General features: G+C 40.4%; 1 protein-coding gene across 2 annotated transcripts; it reads right to left on the bottom strand.

Annotated features, from left to right (window-relative positions):
• Nucleotides 1-876: 876 nt before the first annotated feature.
• si:dkeyp-69b9.3 (myocardin) lies at nt 877-15,298 on the bottom strand. 2 transcript variants are annotated; one of them, XM_011485376.4, is made up of 16 exons: nt 14,974-15,298; nt 14,005-14,169; nt 8,361-8,414; nt 7,607-7,662; nt 7,279-7,345; nt 6,452-6,571; nt 6,153-6,298; nt 5,582-5,722; nt 4,850-5,015; nt 4,623-4,758; nt 4,029-4,173; nt 3,329-3,928; nt 3,147-3,242; nt 2,900-3,037; nt 2,762-2,816; nt 877-2,672 (listed from the first exon to the last, which is right to left on the bottom strand). In XM_011485376.4, exons 2-16 carry the CDS (start codon nt 14,057-14,059, stop codon nt 2,251-2,253), a joined length of 2,397 nt encoding a protein of 798 aa, XP_011483678.1. In that variant the 5' UTR covers nt 14,060-14,169; nt 14,974-15,298; the 3' UTR covers nt 877-2,250. The 2 variants fall into 2 exon arrangements, with proteins under 2 accessions (XP_011483678.1, XP_011483680.1); XM_011485378.4 differs by lacking the exon at nt 5,582-5,722 and having other exon boundaries at nt 14,974-15,287.
• Nucleotides 15,299-15,636: the final 338 nt, after the last annotated feature.

Here is a 15,636-nt window from a genome sequence, read left to right as displayed (position 1 = left end):
AATCTTTAAACATCCTTTGCGTCTTCCATGCATTGTAATGAGATGTACACAGGCGGAAATTTGAATCTATCTGCTGTAAATCCAAGTATTGCTCACATCCACGTTTGTGAATAAATTATGGCGTGGGTTGATTTGTGTTTATTCGCATTAATAATTTAATGGAAACAGTGTGATAACACATTTTGCAAAGTGAAACTTAGCAAATCTAACAAAGTAGATTAGAAGATTCACTCCATTTGCCACAAAATCGGGGCTAGCCAGAAAAGAGACTGCTCGTAAAGTAACTGCTTCTGGTTCATGTGAAAGAATAAAGTCCAATTTGGGGATTTTCTTCATTGTAAACACTTTTTCGTTTGAGAAAATTAATAATTCGGGGAAAAATGTCATTATTCCATGGGAACAAATTATGATTTTGTGGTAACGAAATAATAATTCACGGGAACAAAATGATAATTTGTGAGAACGATTTCATTTTTTTTACCCATGTCAGGTCACGGGCTCCATAGATTTTCAATGCTAAAAGGATCTTTTCTTTCTGCCATCAGACAGAAAAGCCAGAGATTCCAAACTGACTGGGAGAAAAGCAAGACATATAGAAGAAAGACAGACGTTAAGTTTCTGTGCCCATCCAATCGTCACAAAAAATTATGACTTTTGGATTTTTAGGAATTCGTTTTTTTGGAGTTTCATTAGTTAAACAAATCATGTGATATAACAAAATAAATCATGCAATATTTTAGAATTTAACAGATGTTAATAGGTCAGAGTTAGCCTTTCAGTAATTACTTAATTGATATGCAGTCAATTTAGGTTTTATTTTCTAATCTGTATGAACTTCACTTATAGGATTTTTTTAAAAACAAAAAAAACAAATAGGATGATAATTAGTTTATTTTGTTCAATCCATCCAAGAATCGGATTTTATTTTAAAAAATCTTCATCATGGAAATATGCAACTTCCTTTTTATCCTACTCCAGGCTTTTTCTGGTTATTTTGTATTCTGATCAAATCCAACAGCTGTTTAGCAATGTCAGGCTCCAAATTAATTTATACATACTGAGCAGGTGTGGCCTTGTTTTGGGGTCATATTTCATGCTAAAACTGGCCATGGCAGTAGGGAGGTAAACATCCAACTGGGGCCAGACACTGCTAGGGGTTAATCACTGAAAAAAGGACCACCTGGTTTTGCAAAGTGGTGAGGAAGCTCACTCAGCTGATTGGTGCAGTTGTATAGGAGCTACTTTTTCCTGATTGCACGTCTGGAGAACGGCGACCTGAGCAATGTAAGGTGGTTGTTCTGATGATTATGCAGGTAAAACTACAACAGGGCTGCTGCCTGCTGGCAGTGGATCCACATTAAACCGTCTGAAATGAAAAAAGGACTCAGAAACCCAAAGACTTTCCTCTTTCTCTTTCATCACCTTGCAAATCAGCCGTACTGCTCACAAACTGACATCCGTAACTGGAAGCAAACAAATAAATACAAGTGCGTTTGGCATTTCTGCTGATACATGGAAGCAGTTGTATGTTTGCAAGACTTGTGTGGGCACTCGCACATCATCAGGCATTCTAAAAGCACACATACACATACGCTCAAGCTCTCGCACTTGTCTTATTTGTGGGTTCTGCCAGCTTTCTCCCTCTGCATGCCGACTGTGTGTCTGGCATCAGGGTTAAGGTCTGGAGCCACACACATGCTGTGTTCTCTACCCAGCTGCTGCACTCTCTGAATGGGCTTTATGAATAACTGGGACTCAATGACTTGAGTCAACACCAGGGGCCACGCTCAACCCAATCCAACAACAGGTTTTGGAGATAAGTCAGAAACAACATTCTCCCAGCACAGCCAGGGAGCATGTTTAACTTAATACGCCGTCAGGTTTTCTTTTGTTTTGCGCTCCACACATTGTGCTGCGGAGTGAGTCAACTCACCGATGTGTTGCTTGATTTCTTTTTCTGGGTAAGCCTGCTTTGACTGCTTTGAACAGCAGTCAGTGTACACTGCACATGTTTCCTTTAAAAGCTGTGTCTGATCTCAGGGCTGCAACAATTCCAGCTCTCGACATTGCGTGGAGCCAGAAACTCTGCCAGCCTATCAGTGATGGGGAGCAGAGACCCCATTGAAATTTATGACATTGTGCCCTTAATAAAATGTAGAAAGCTTCTCCCACTGGCGACCCTTAAAAATTGGCTCCACTGTACATACAAACAGTTTGCAAACATTTGATGTGCAGGGGTCTGGGGTGTCCTCACCACTTCTCTATCAGTAGATCCAGAACTCGATTCACATTCAGGTCTGAATCCAGGCTGAAATCTGGCTCCACAAAGGGAGCTTTGGGTGGAGTAACAGGGCGCAGACCAGATGTCAGCGTTTCAAGCCAATCTGCGGCATCAAATGGCATCGGAGCCCGTCGTTTGCGTGACTTCGCGGTTGATGTCAAAGGTGAGGTGCAGATGAGGAGAGGGGGAGGAGCTGGGAGAACTTGGTTTGGGTTTATTACTGCTGGAGATGGAGGGAGCTCCAACAAGAGAGAGGAGCAAAGGGGTGACGGCAAGCAGTTGCTGTCCATGTTGTGCTGTTGGGACGACTGGGACTGCTCCCTTTGAGGTGAGGCAGAAAGGTCAGGGGAGAGGTGGGCAGGGGATTTACGATCAGAGACATTGACAGAGCCTGAAAGAGAGGCAGTAAAGGGGATTAGACATTAGAAGATATATGAGTGACGCTGTTGATGCACTCTTCACATAGTGTGGGAGACTCACCATCACAAGTGAAAGCCTCATCCAGAATGTCATCAATTGACTGTGGAGGGTCCATCTGTTGCAGGGAACAAGGAAGATGCTTAGCTCTCACTATACTAAAGAGCATCTTTGTGAGCTCAGTTTTGTAAGGTTTCTAACCTGCGCCCTCTGAATAGCCTCTTGTAGGTCTTCTTCCAAGCTGCGAATGCCAGGAACAGTCTGTACAGGACTTGCCGTGATCTGCACTGGCAGCTCAAAGTTGCGGTCAATCAAGTCACAAGGCTGACAGCAAAACACCTAATTAGAAAGCAGAGGCAAATTTGAAGTCCGGTAGTGTGAGGATGATCACTTATTCAGGTAGTGCAAGTTAAACCAAGGCTATTAAATGTGGCTGATGTGTACTCACCTGATTTAACAACTGCTCTGACTGTACATGTGCCTCAGTCTTCCTAGAGCATCCAGGATCCTGTTGCAGGAATGGATGAAGGGATCCCTCACAAGGCTAATTGATAAGAATTTGGTAGAGTGGGGTAATTTTTTCACACCTGTTACTAATAAATCAACACTTTCCAGCCTGTCCATCCTTACCTCATTACCAGTGTTTAAGGAACGGTCCCTGGGCCTGCTGCGTATCCTTTCCCTCATCTGTAGTTCCACACTCAACTCTTGCTGCTGTTGCTCCTGCTGCTCATTATCGGCCCTCCAGGGAGTCCCACACTGCACTAGCGAGGACGATGGCATGGGTAAACTGGGACTTGGTGTTCCTGAGGCCGTGCTGGCGGAGGCCATGAAGGCAGTGCTGGTAAGATTACACTGTTCACCTGCCAAGCTAACTGTCGCAGCATTTGTAAATGCATTTGGGACGGTGTTCAATGTTCCATTTGGAACTGTATTTGGAGCGACAGTGTGAATCCCATTAGGAATTGCCCCATCTTGGATGTACAGCTGTTGGTTTGGGCTGCAGCTTGGTGAGTCTAGTCCAGAGCTGGAGCTGGAGCCAGGGCTCTGGTTAGATGGTAGTGGGGGGCTCGGAGTGAGAGGGTCCAGGCTGGAGCTCAGCTGGGAGAAGGGAGCAGGGCTCAGGCAAGCATGCTGAAGCTGGAAGGGACAAAGTCGTTGCAGTAACGTTGGCTTGGTGCCAGAGACAGGAAGCCCACGCTTACGCAGCTGCTGTCGCAGCTCCGATACCTGATGAAGAAGAATGACACAAGTGTTGGCTATCGTTTCATTTTTTTGTGTTTTCAAAATTTACAAGATTCTCAGTTTTCATTAGCACAGCTTTTCCTACCGTCAAATCAACCAGATTTGATGGGAGAAGCTCAGGCTTGGAAACAGGGTTTATGTCTGTGGGAGAGTGGTTTGTAGTCCCAGGGACAGGTTGGACATTTTGTGGCAAGGCTCCAGAAGACTTCATAAGATCATTGTGCTCACCACTAAAGTAAAGATGAAAACATCAGTCAGCTAAGGGTGACTATGTTCCTTCCTCAAGTCCATGAGTGTGCACATCAAAGTGTCTTTGTGCATGACAAAGCATTTAAATTTTGACATGTACAGAGGTGGTTAAATGACCACCAGAAAGATGTGAAAATAAGGTCAAATTAGTTAACCCTTTTACACTAGACCTTTAGCTCCAGTTTTGATGTTCTTTGACTTACTGTCTTTGTTTTATGATCTCCACACAGGCCTGTTTTTTTTCAGTACACACAAAAAGCTGCTTGTCTCTTCTTCAGAATCCCTTGGAATTACGTTGATCACGTAAATGGTTGAAAAGTAAGGTCAAAGAGTGTGTTTTGTTAACATCGCTGGTGTAAAAGGGTTAAAGAATTTGTACAGCAGCTTGTTTTTGACAAGACAAATATCTGAGCAACATTTTGCTACATACTTGGGTACAACAGTGAGTTGTTGCTGATTCTGAAGGATTTGAAGGTGAAGGAAGACCTGCGGCTGTTTTAGAAGATGGGAATAGGCTGGGTCTAAGGACTGGATTGAGTTAGGGCTCTTCTGTTTTGCTCCTCCCACTTCAAATAGATAAATATCTACTGTTAAACAGCAACCCAAAAGAACAAATTGAACGAAATATTTTTGGTAACACTCAGGATGTTGCATTACCTCCAGTCCCAGCCCCCCTTCTCTGGTCAGGAGGAATGTACTGATGATACTTAAGTTTCTTCATTTTGGGTTTGGTGTCCCTTGGTTTACGTGGACGTGAAAGATGGTTGAGGTTCAGGGAAGATGGCAGAGATGATGTGCAGTTGCGGCTGGGAGGCTGTGTTGTCTGTAAACACATTTAGTTTGCATCTGAGCTACATCCAACCAAATGTAATTCAAGGAAAAGCAGATGCAGGCTGAAAGAAACCCAGGCACAAATGTTGCCTCATTCTGCATTGACAGGATTTGCCCCATGTTAAGGTTAAATTCCCACAAAGAAAGGCGTAAATGCATCACAGGCCTCCGTATGACAGTGAGCTGGCTTTGACATACAGCTGTGTGGCTTGTGTGTGAATATGTTAACCTAGGTGCCAAACACTGAGCTCCACAAGAAGTGCAAATTGACAGTAATGAATGCAGAGCAGCTTATAGAAGAGCCTGGTTTAAAAAAGAAACAGGAATGGCCAAACGGTTAGGTTAAAGACAGGTTGGCACTTTTATCTCTTTTATTGTGTATATGCTCTAACCTGATACTCACAAAACACACTTTGTGTTGCAGGTTAGGATGGAAGTATTGTTTTTCTACAAACTAATTAACTTTATCTTCAGCAGTTTCACCCAAAAACTTATAAAAATAAAAATAATGAAAACCTAATTTTGAGCCTAAATGAGCATGCAACAACCACCTCTTACCTTTGGTAATAGAGACGTGGTTTGGGAAGTCAAATATATCCCATTTGGTCTCCCAGTTGTTGCCATAGAGTTTGACTCGCATAGTGCTACACTCACAGGTTGCCTGATGCCCACGGTTGCCGGGAGCAACGCCAAACTGGACTGAAAGCAGAAAATTAGATTGCCTGACCAACAAAGCTATTTTTAAAGTCATCACCCAGTCACTATTGTCTTTATTTACGGGCGGCCGTGGTGCAGCGGTAGGGCAGTCGACCCACAATCGTAATATTGCAGGTTCGATTCCCGCCTTGCATGCCCATGAGTCAAAGTGTCCTTGGGCAAGACACTGAACCCCACCTTGCCTCTTGTGGGAGGTTGGCGCCAGTGTTTGGCAGCAGAGCTGCCACCAGTGTGTGAATGTGTGTGTGACTGGGTGAATGGGACTGGGACTGTAAAGCACTTTGGGTCTTGAAGAAGGTAAAAAAGCACTATAGAAGTATATGTCATTTACCATTTTTTTCTGTTCTTTTGAAATGATTTAACTTTGCCTTTCTCTCGCTTGTACAAAATTGTTATTAAAGGTCGCACTCACGGCTGAACAGTCACTTAGTGACTGGTCACACGGAAGTCCTGGTAATGAGGGAATGGCTGGTGATTGTTGAGCACCGCATTGCTCTGCAAATGAGGGGGAGGGGGAAATGTCATCTTCGAAGACATTGGCGGGGAGGGAGGCAGGACCTGTGAGAAGGTGACAGAAAGAAGGTGAAGAGGAAGAAAAACTGACAATAATAATATTAGTGTAAAAATGCAAGATTAAAGGGATTTCTTTGTAAAAAGACAGTTTAAAACTGTAATACAGGTTTTTGTGATTGTTACTTTAAACTGACTTACAGCTCTCCAGGGAAAGTGTGGGTTCCTGCTGCTGGCCTACAGGTGGACTTCTGATCCCATCTGCAGGGTCCTGTGACTGGTGAACCTTCCTCTGCCTCTGGCCCCCACAAACAGCCCTCTCTAAGGGTGGAAGACAGAGAAAACAATGGTGCAGATGAAAGGAAATGAAGGGCACAGATGGGACATCAGAAAATTAGAGATCTGAGGATGAGACGCAACAGGATTTTAGAACATATGTGACGTGAGCATGGACATTCTTGCCACAGGCGATCGGTTCCAGCTCAAACAATAGAGGTATCAAAATATAGTAAACAATTCTTCCCACAGAGGAATGTATTCCCTTGGATTTTTGCACACTTTCTTGCACATAGCATTTTTCAAATTTCAAGTCGAAAAAAGTCTTCAAAAAATCGGAAATTTGAAAAATGCCATAAACCATAATAAAAGCCTTGAGAAAAATTAAAGAGGAATCATAAAGATCATTGGAAGATGGAGAAAAAAAGGAAGAAAAATAGGTGATCGTGGAAGATAATGAAAATTATGACTCCCAGATTGATTAGTTCATTGTTTGCTGTCACCCACCAATACGTCAGACAGCTGTTTATAATGCAGCATTACAGTGTGCAGCAAGGTCACATTTCGTTCTGACAACTGGTGAAACAGAGTCCTTTGCAAGATTTACACACTTCATTTTCTCATTCAGTTACTGTATAAACAGGCCTGTATCCATATAAAACAAAGACGAAAGGATGCCAGGAGTGTGTTATTTTGCACAATGAAGGGAGAACACACAGCAAAAAGCAAGGAGGCAGCGACATCACTGTCACCTTGTGCAGTTTCAATGCTCACACCACCAGAGGGCAACTTCTGACGTCCATCACTGTCGGTGAGACGCTGCATCAGATAAAAAACAATACAGAGTAACCAACACAAAAACCATACAGTTAACACAGAGGTTATTATTATTCAATATCTGCTGTGATAAAATCTCATTAAAGTTAAATATGCAATATTCATTTTCAGTTACAAATATTTTCTAATGGAAAATGTACAAATAAGTCCTTCAGGAGGGAAAAATAAATGTTGTTTTACTGATTTACATATGGAATATGAAAACACAGTATGGGATATTATTGAGAAAGAGTTAACCCTTACTTGAGTTTCCCCAGGGTCCTTCTCTCCAATTTGGGGGAGGCGAGAGGATTTTAACCCTGTGCAAACAGACAGATTGTGTTTACACAATGGAAAGGATTAGGATTTAATAAATATCCTTTTTTTTTACATAGACGATTAACTTCAGAGTAAAATAATGCACTAATTAAATACTGCCAGCCTTGGATTTATTTGCCTTTGTTACAGCGTGAAACATCACTGACTGCATTTAAGTTAAACCTTTTAAAAGCAAAAAGAGATCTGAAGCGACGTGCACAGACTGTCAGATTACAACTTTGTCTTGTTTTTATATGTTACGTGTTTAGGACTAAATTAATACATTTTGTATAGAAGTTATATATATTTTGTACATTTCATACTAGTTTATATCAGGGTCAGTGGCTGACTAAAACTGTTTTTTAGAAATCTTTGCATTAGTGCTTTGGCTGAATTATGCTTTTGAAAAGCCTTCCTAAACTCCCATTTAAGTTTTAGCACATTGATGTACATTTTACTTCCTGTTAGCTCAAAATACACAGTTGTCACAATATTGATCTAACAGTTGTTTTCTTCAAATGAAATTGAAAAGGGAAGTAAAATCACATCAATATTGTTCATTTTTAAAGACTAAAAAAATCGATAATCTGTCATTATTTGAAAGGAAAAGAAGTGGCTTGAGGGCCATTAATTTGAAATGCAACCTGCAGGGATGGTGGAGGTGGATCAGTTACAGGGTCAATGATACTCAGAGACTAACCTGCATCCCTATTGATTTCTTGTAGCCTTCGATTTTGAATTCTCAGCTGCAGCACTGAAAAACAAAGAAAGTGAATTTTGCATCTGTCACTGATTAACTTGTTTGCTTGTTTGATATCCCTCTAGGAAAAAAAAACATATTCAGTTCAAATTAAAAAATGTAAACACTAAACTATGCAGGACTGGTGTCAAATAACATGGCCTTGAGGCTCAGATTATTCCGTGACTGCTTGCAGATTATCTGTTTTGATGCACCCATCCACACACATGCATGTTCACCTCAACACGGAACACACACAAACAGGTGAAGAAGGAGCATGAAAAAAGCTGAAAATATGGGATACATTTCAATAAGCATTGGGACCTCAGAGACCTGACAAGGGGAGGGCAGGACTTTATGGGGGTACATGAGAGCGGTGACTATTTAACTCTGAGTATGTCTATTTCTGTTGGTCCCTTCCCCCCCATCAGCTGTCCCGGTCTCTCCACAAGCCTCTCATACATCTTCTACTGCTCACGTCATGCTCATTTGTGCCACTAAGTACACTCTTCCTGCTTTCCCTTCTCTCTGACAACTCAAAACAAATGTTTGGAAATCTGTATTTGAAGCCTGTTCACAATCTGAGCTCCTGGATTCATAACAATATAGGATGATTTAGTGCAGCAATTCAGACAGTCTGTCAGGTTGTTCCCAATTACTCATGGGGGTTGCACAAAACCTATCTAACCTAAATTTTTTCTTTTACTCAAAAACAGTATCTTGGTTTCTTAATAAACAGTAAATAACTATATATTTTTGAGAAACTAAATTCAAAAGCCAAGTACATGAGATGACACTCAACAAAAATAATTGATTATCCTATAGCAAATAAAAATGCACATACAGAATCTCTATTTCAATCAATTTTCCTGTGTATTTCAACAAAAACACACCAAAGGTGATCAAAAACTGCCAGGCAGAAAGTACAGCTCTGACTCCGTTACAGTATTTATATACATCATTTCAAACATGCCAGCTGCTTGAAGAATCACGTTTTCTAGCAGCTGCTTGTTTACTTTGGGGACTGGACTGTCTGTGTGTCATTTACTCGCCTTTCTATTTAGCAGACATTTACGACAGCTGCCTGGGAATTAAGCAGTGGCTAACATTTAAAGGAAAATTAGCCATACAGTGAAAAGCCTGTTGACTGCGGCACCCTGCATGCATCACCAAAGCGATGGTCAGGAGGAATAATATTAAATGTCATGTAATTTTTCAAGTTGACATAAGATGTCATAAGACCCAGTAGCATGATATTATCTATAATCATTTCAGTCTGTCATGTCATGTCCATACATTTACACCCCCCACTTCCATCATTCCATTATAAAGTCACACCCCAGAGTACAGGCAAAGACTAGAGCTGCAAAACTTAATTGACTTGATCAATTAATCAATTTATATTCGTATAATCGTCATTCAAATTAAATTATTCAAGCTTTAGTAAACTTTAAAGTAAAGATAAAAGACATCTTACTTCTAAGATTTACCGTTTAGATCTGGTAGAGGCAGTTACGATCTACAAACTGGCCAGTCAGTCCTGTTACATCAAAAGCATGAAGCTTAGCGACAGTTTCAAATAATGATGAAACACAGCATCTTTGGTCTGAGACATCATGTAGGAACCCATCATGATATTTTGTATGGGATTATCATAAATACGTACAAAAACGATAATTAAGGCTTTTAATTTAATAGTTTTTTAACAAAGTTGATTCGTAACACCCTATAAATACAAAATGTGGGTTTTCTTTTCCTGTGACCAATTAAATGTATTCATTTTGTTTCAAGAAGTATAGTCATCCACTTTCAGAAAGAGTCTTCAGATTTTTTGTAGTTTTGAGTTGATTTTGGTGAAAAAGCTGTAAACATTAAAAGCAGCTACAACAAAATGACTCTGATTTCTTTATCAACTATAAAACACCATGTTTTCAGTTGCAAAGCAGACATTCCTGCCCACTGACTAAACGTTATTCATAGCTGTTACTGCTCATCAAGAAGCAAGAAACTCAGATCGTCTTTGAAAAAGGACTGTGTCCATAAAAATAAAAAAAACTTCAAGTGCAACAACATGACATGATAGTTGTTTAAAGTGGATAATATTTGATGTCTTTTTATGTCATTTAGTCAGAGTATCCATTACCATGTTTTGATCCTTCAAAATAAAAGACTTTGAGACGTCTACCCTTAAAATAATTAATTCTTAAACATTAAACCATTTATTACAGGCTTTTTGAAGAGATTGCCAGCAAAGGAATAAAAAAAAAAAGTAAAGATTTTTGACCCCAATGTGAAAATCAGGGCACCTCTTTTAGCAGCGGTAGTTTTTAACACAATTTTACCATATGTAATGTAAAGTGAACTGAATGATAAAGTCATTTTATGAAAAGGACCAATAAAAAAATACTTTATTAAAACTGTAACCACATTAGTACCCTTAACTTAGAAAACCTGTAACTCCATAAAAAAGAGATGTTTTGTGTCAATTCATCTGGATTATGTCCCTGCTTTTCCAATAGATTATATCATATCCTTCCTTAATGGCTGGTAATGTTTAGCAGTTGTGTTAAAATGAGTAAACTGTTGATTGGAATGATGTTACTTCATATAAATGAAAATAAGAATAGTTGATGGGTACTGTGAATGGATAACATTAAAGTGCCACTATTGCTGCTCAACTGAGTGTGCCAAATTTGTTTTCTGTATTTGATTCATTCCCTGAGGGAATGCTGAGCTGCAGTCCAAGCAAGAAAATATTTTTTCGATTTAACCCTCAATCTTACCCTTGACACAGAACCCTGGTGGCATCGTTAGAGTCTTTGGCATAACTTGACGGCAGTTGAACCCAAAATCCAAACACAAGGCTAGCAAGGTTGTTCAGAGTTTTAAATTTTAGTTGTGGTTGGTTTAAGACAACCTTTACTCGTTTTCTTCTCTTGTTGCAGATAATTGAAGCCAGGAAAAGATGTGTTTTTTTAGCAAACTGATGTTTTAGAGCAGAAAACACTCATAATTTCGTGATATTACATTTATGTTTTATAGTATTTTATAGTCCTTGTTTCACGATGGGCTGGTTTGGACAACCAAACATTTTTTGTAATGTTTAACGTCAGAAAATGTATTGTCGGATGCTCGTGGTGGTACAACATTAAGCATCCACTAAAGACAGTTTATCTTCAGTGTGTGCAGGATCAGCCTCTTATCATGCAGCTTCACAAAGCGGCAGTGACACACAGAGGATGCAGAAAGCCTCCCTGTGTGTATGGAGTGGTCATTGTGTGAGAGCTGTTTGACATCTTTTCAGAGAGATTATAACAACTGTGTCACAAAGCTCACTCAGCCTGGTTAGCTGAGAAAAATGACACCATACTGTATTCGATTACAGCCTGGCTAGTTGGAGTCATGATTTATGCGCGCTGATATCATATGCACACGGACAGATGGGATAGTCATGTCATATTTTTCTCTCCATGTTCTCACTTTTGTAAATCATATTTTTTCTTCAGAAATCAAGTGCAGATATGTTTTTGTGACTGCACCACACCACAGAAAGGTATGGTAACAAACCAAGCAAGCTGAGTCAAAATAAAAAACATTTCACTGAGCTGAAGCAGTTTGCTATCAGCTAGAGGTGCAAAATTGAAGAAAAAAAATTGTAATTAACAACAATTTCTTCTTGGGGTCAAACTGAATTCGTATTGCATGATTGTTGCACAGACTCTTTCAAAATTTAAGCAAACCTTTTCCTGTGGTTCCCCTCATTTTAAAACAACAATGCCTCATTTATTGCACCACCACATGTCCTGAAAGTCAGATTTTCATTTTTTGGCTTTAACAAATTAGTTTAGTTTTAAAACAGCCACAATAATAAAGTCTATTATTTTTCATATTCATTCAAACACTTTATGAGTTACAACCATCTGAATATGCACCACCCAATAAAAGACTGTGTCAACAAAAAACTATTATTCATCAATAAGCTGCACGTTTCTGTGATGCACAGTTGTTGATGCGAAACCAGTAGCCAGCTTAACCAGTATTAGGTGTTTTTGTGTTAGTTTTACAACAAACAAAAAAAACGTTTAAAAGACTTTAATTTAGAGAAAAACTGTCTGTTATTAAGTTTTTTTTTCAACTTTAAAATGTGAGTTTTGTAGATTTGGACATTTCAACAGTTGTCAGAGTAGGGTGTGAAGCAAAAGTCAGTGGATGAGACCTTGGAATGATCTGCGGACACTAAACTCTACGTGTGTGAGTCCTTAAATAAGTACAAATGAATGCAACCTAAAGTAAAACCTCCAATATAACTTCAATTATAGAGGATTTTTTTACTTTTAATCTCTTTAAGGGTTTTCATTTGGGTCGCTCCAACTACAAGGATACAGCAGTTGGATGGAGAAGCGTTTTGAGAAGCAGAGCTGTTGGCAGTTAAAGACCATGCAGAAAAAAACTAATGGTTTGGAGGTCAACAGAGGCAAAATCAGAAAAGTTGAAGAAATCAAAGTCAGAGTGCATACACTAAAATACTTGAGAGGATTTATTTAAACATTTATTTTTTAACAAGCATCTGTCTTTAATGCACCTTTTTGTCATGTAAGTTAAGCATTTGGGATACCAGGCAACTCCTAAACATGAAGCAAGAACATTATGATCATGTTGAAGCTGCATTATAAAACTTTTTGCACTCAAATTCTAAAAAGTAATAAGTTCATGTCTGATTCTTTTATTATTCAATCTGCACTAAGATTTTCAACTTTTTAACATGAAGGGGTCTTTTTTTTGGTCAAATTTCCCACAAGAGTAACCCATTGTGTCAGTATGAAGGTCAGACATCACCTAGATAAGGACTTTGAAATGTCTACAAGACTTTAATATATAAATGGAATGCATTTGTCTGACAGGTAGTTTTACTTTTAGATGGTCCTTTTGGTCAGATCACATCTTAACTGACAGTAAAGTCCTTTAGTGCTACGTGTTAAGTGTTTTCCATATATATTCTCCTCTTCAGAATCCGCTGGACTTAAGTTAATTGCAAAAATGGTTAAAGGGTTACAGCAGTCGAAAGAATGTAAACACTGGAGCTAGAGCTCCGGTGTAAAAAGGTTAATGTACAGATCAGACTCACTGCTATAAATCTCTGAGTATTGAATTTCAGACAACAGTAGACTGCTAGTATTTGTTAGTGTGAGCATGAACTGAACAAAACTCTTATTCTTCTCTGTCTTGCTTAATATGCGTCAATATGGCCACGCAAGCAGTGACAACCGTTTTCGCACTTCAGATTCCTATAGGTGACGTCAGACATAATCAATTTCAATTATTGCCCATGTGTTTGTGACCTAGTAGCAGGAACAGGTTAAAACGCTTCTGCAACATTACACACTTGCACCAGTCCCTCGACTACTTGGTTTTCTTGCCAGTATGTAGCAACTCTTTAAGGACCAACGGCTGCATTAAAGACTCTCTTTTCTGCTGAGAAAACATCAATCTTGTGCTTGAAAGACAACAGAAACTCGGTTGCCTCAAATAACGCCTAGCAACTGCTGTAGTAAAATAATTCCTCCACCCCTTTAACTGGCATGATTGATGCCTTCTTGATGCTCACCTGAGCGGAACTTGTTCCGGATGAGAAGTGACCTCTCAGAGGCCAGCAGCGTCATGGTGAAGAGGAGGGAGCGGGAGGGGAGCAGGGAAGCGGAGCAGAGAGAAAGAGGAAAGTCCTGGTTTACCTACCAGGAGGAATGGGCTCTTCTTTTTCTGCCTCTCGCTGCTGGGAACACATTAAAGCGGAGGAAACGGGGAAGGACAGAGGGACAGATGCTTGTTAATCCACTGATAGACAAAAACAATAGAGACCACAGCACAGGGGAAATATAGATGTCTAAAGACCATCAGGCAGACTGTGCTCTATGATGAGCAGGTCTGGCAACTGCAGCCTCCCTTTAGACAGCCTGGCATAATCAGAGAGACAGAGCTAATGACACAAAAAATAAATAGGAAAGGAACAGAGCATGGAGCAGGGATGAGATGAGCCGAGTCCATGCTTGCGTGAATGCAGGCGACAGAAACCATGACAGGACAGTCCAACCAACAAACATGGTCTCTCCACAGCATTTACTGCACAGTGGCAGCAGGACAAACGTGTGCTGCTGTGCACTAGTAGTAAAAGGGCTGACTCTCAAGTAGAGAGAACTGAGAATCTACATAAGCTGCATTAGTACACACACAACCTATTAACAATATTGATTGAAGTGGCCAGCAACAGAACACCCAGAGGAAACCTGTTTGAAGCAAATGTACAAATACACACCAACAAATCCATACACACGTGCTCCAGAGGAGCTAAGGTCATGCATACCAATTTGCAGCAATCTTATTGCAGTTCCCAATTTAAAATGAGATACATACTTCCCTCATTTATTGCACAGGGTCCAAGGAAAGGCTACTCATTGATTATTTCATTCGTACAAGACTAAGTCAGTGTCTCACACACACACGCTGTTCCGGTCTCGTCACAGAAGGACGCTGAAAACACAGTCAGAATAAAAGCAAGAGAATGAAAGAGAATACTTACAGGAAAGGGGAGAGTTGATTCCTTTAGGGGAAATTGAAGTGGATTTAAGATGAAATTGAGAGAGGTGCGAGACGGAGGAAGAGAGGGAAAGAGAGAACTTCCTAGTGCGCTTAATGACAATGTCTTTCTTTCATGTTCTTTGGAATCCTTTTTTTTCCTTCCTCTTTCGCCTCTTTCCCACACACTGCTCAGTATCTCTGGTTTTCCTTGAGGAGCAGATGCAGAGGGGGGGGTTGGGAGATCTTTGGTTCCTATGTTCCCTCACGATTGAAACCTCTCTGCCTCTGTCTCGCTGCCTCTGCCCCCCTCCGCCCCAGAGCACCATGGGTCCTTGGTGCCAACTGTGTTGGACAGTCACGCTTCACCCCCCCTCTCCCCATCAACCTCATTTTCTACCCCCTTTCGGTCCCTCATTGCTTGTCACCCTCCCCAGCACCTGGTGACTGTTTGATTGCGATTCAGTATTTGCATTGGTTTTGTGGTCCACCTAATCGTTTCCTGTCATGCGGTGAGGAGCAGATTCTAAAAGAGCTAAGCTCTCATGTAATGCGAAAAAAGCAAAAGGAAACACTTCATTACAGCGAAGCTGGGGAGTGCTTTGGACCTACGTCAAGTTATGAACTACCACAGCTCTGCAGGCTCAAATGATGCTGTCAAGACACC

This window comes from Oryzias latipes, chromosome 16 (assembly GCF_053564925.1).
Source record: "Oryzias latipes strain Hd-rR chromosome 16, Olatipes_Hd-rR_3.1".
Lineage (NCBI taxonomy): Eukaryota > Metazoa > Chordata > Actinopteri > Beloniformes > Adrianichthyidae > Oryzias > Oryzias latipes.
The sequence above is the reverse complement of the archived record's forward strand: the minus strand, read 5'-3'. Positions and strand labels throughout refer to the sequence as shown.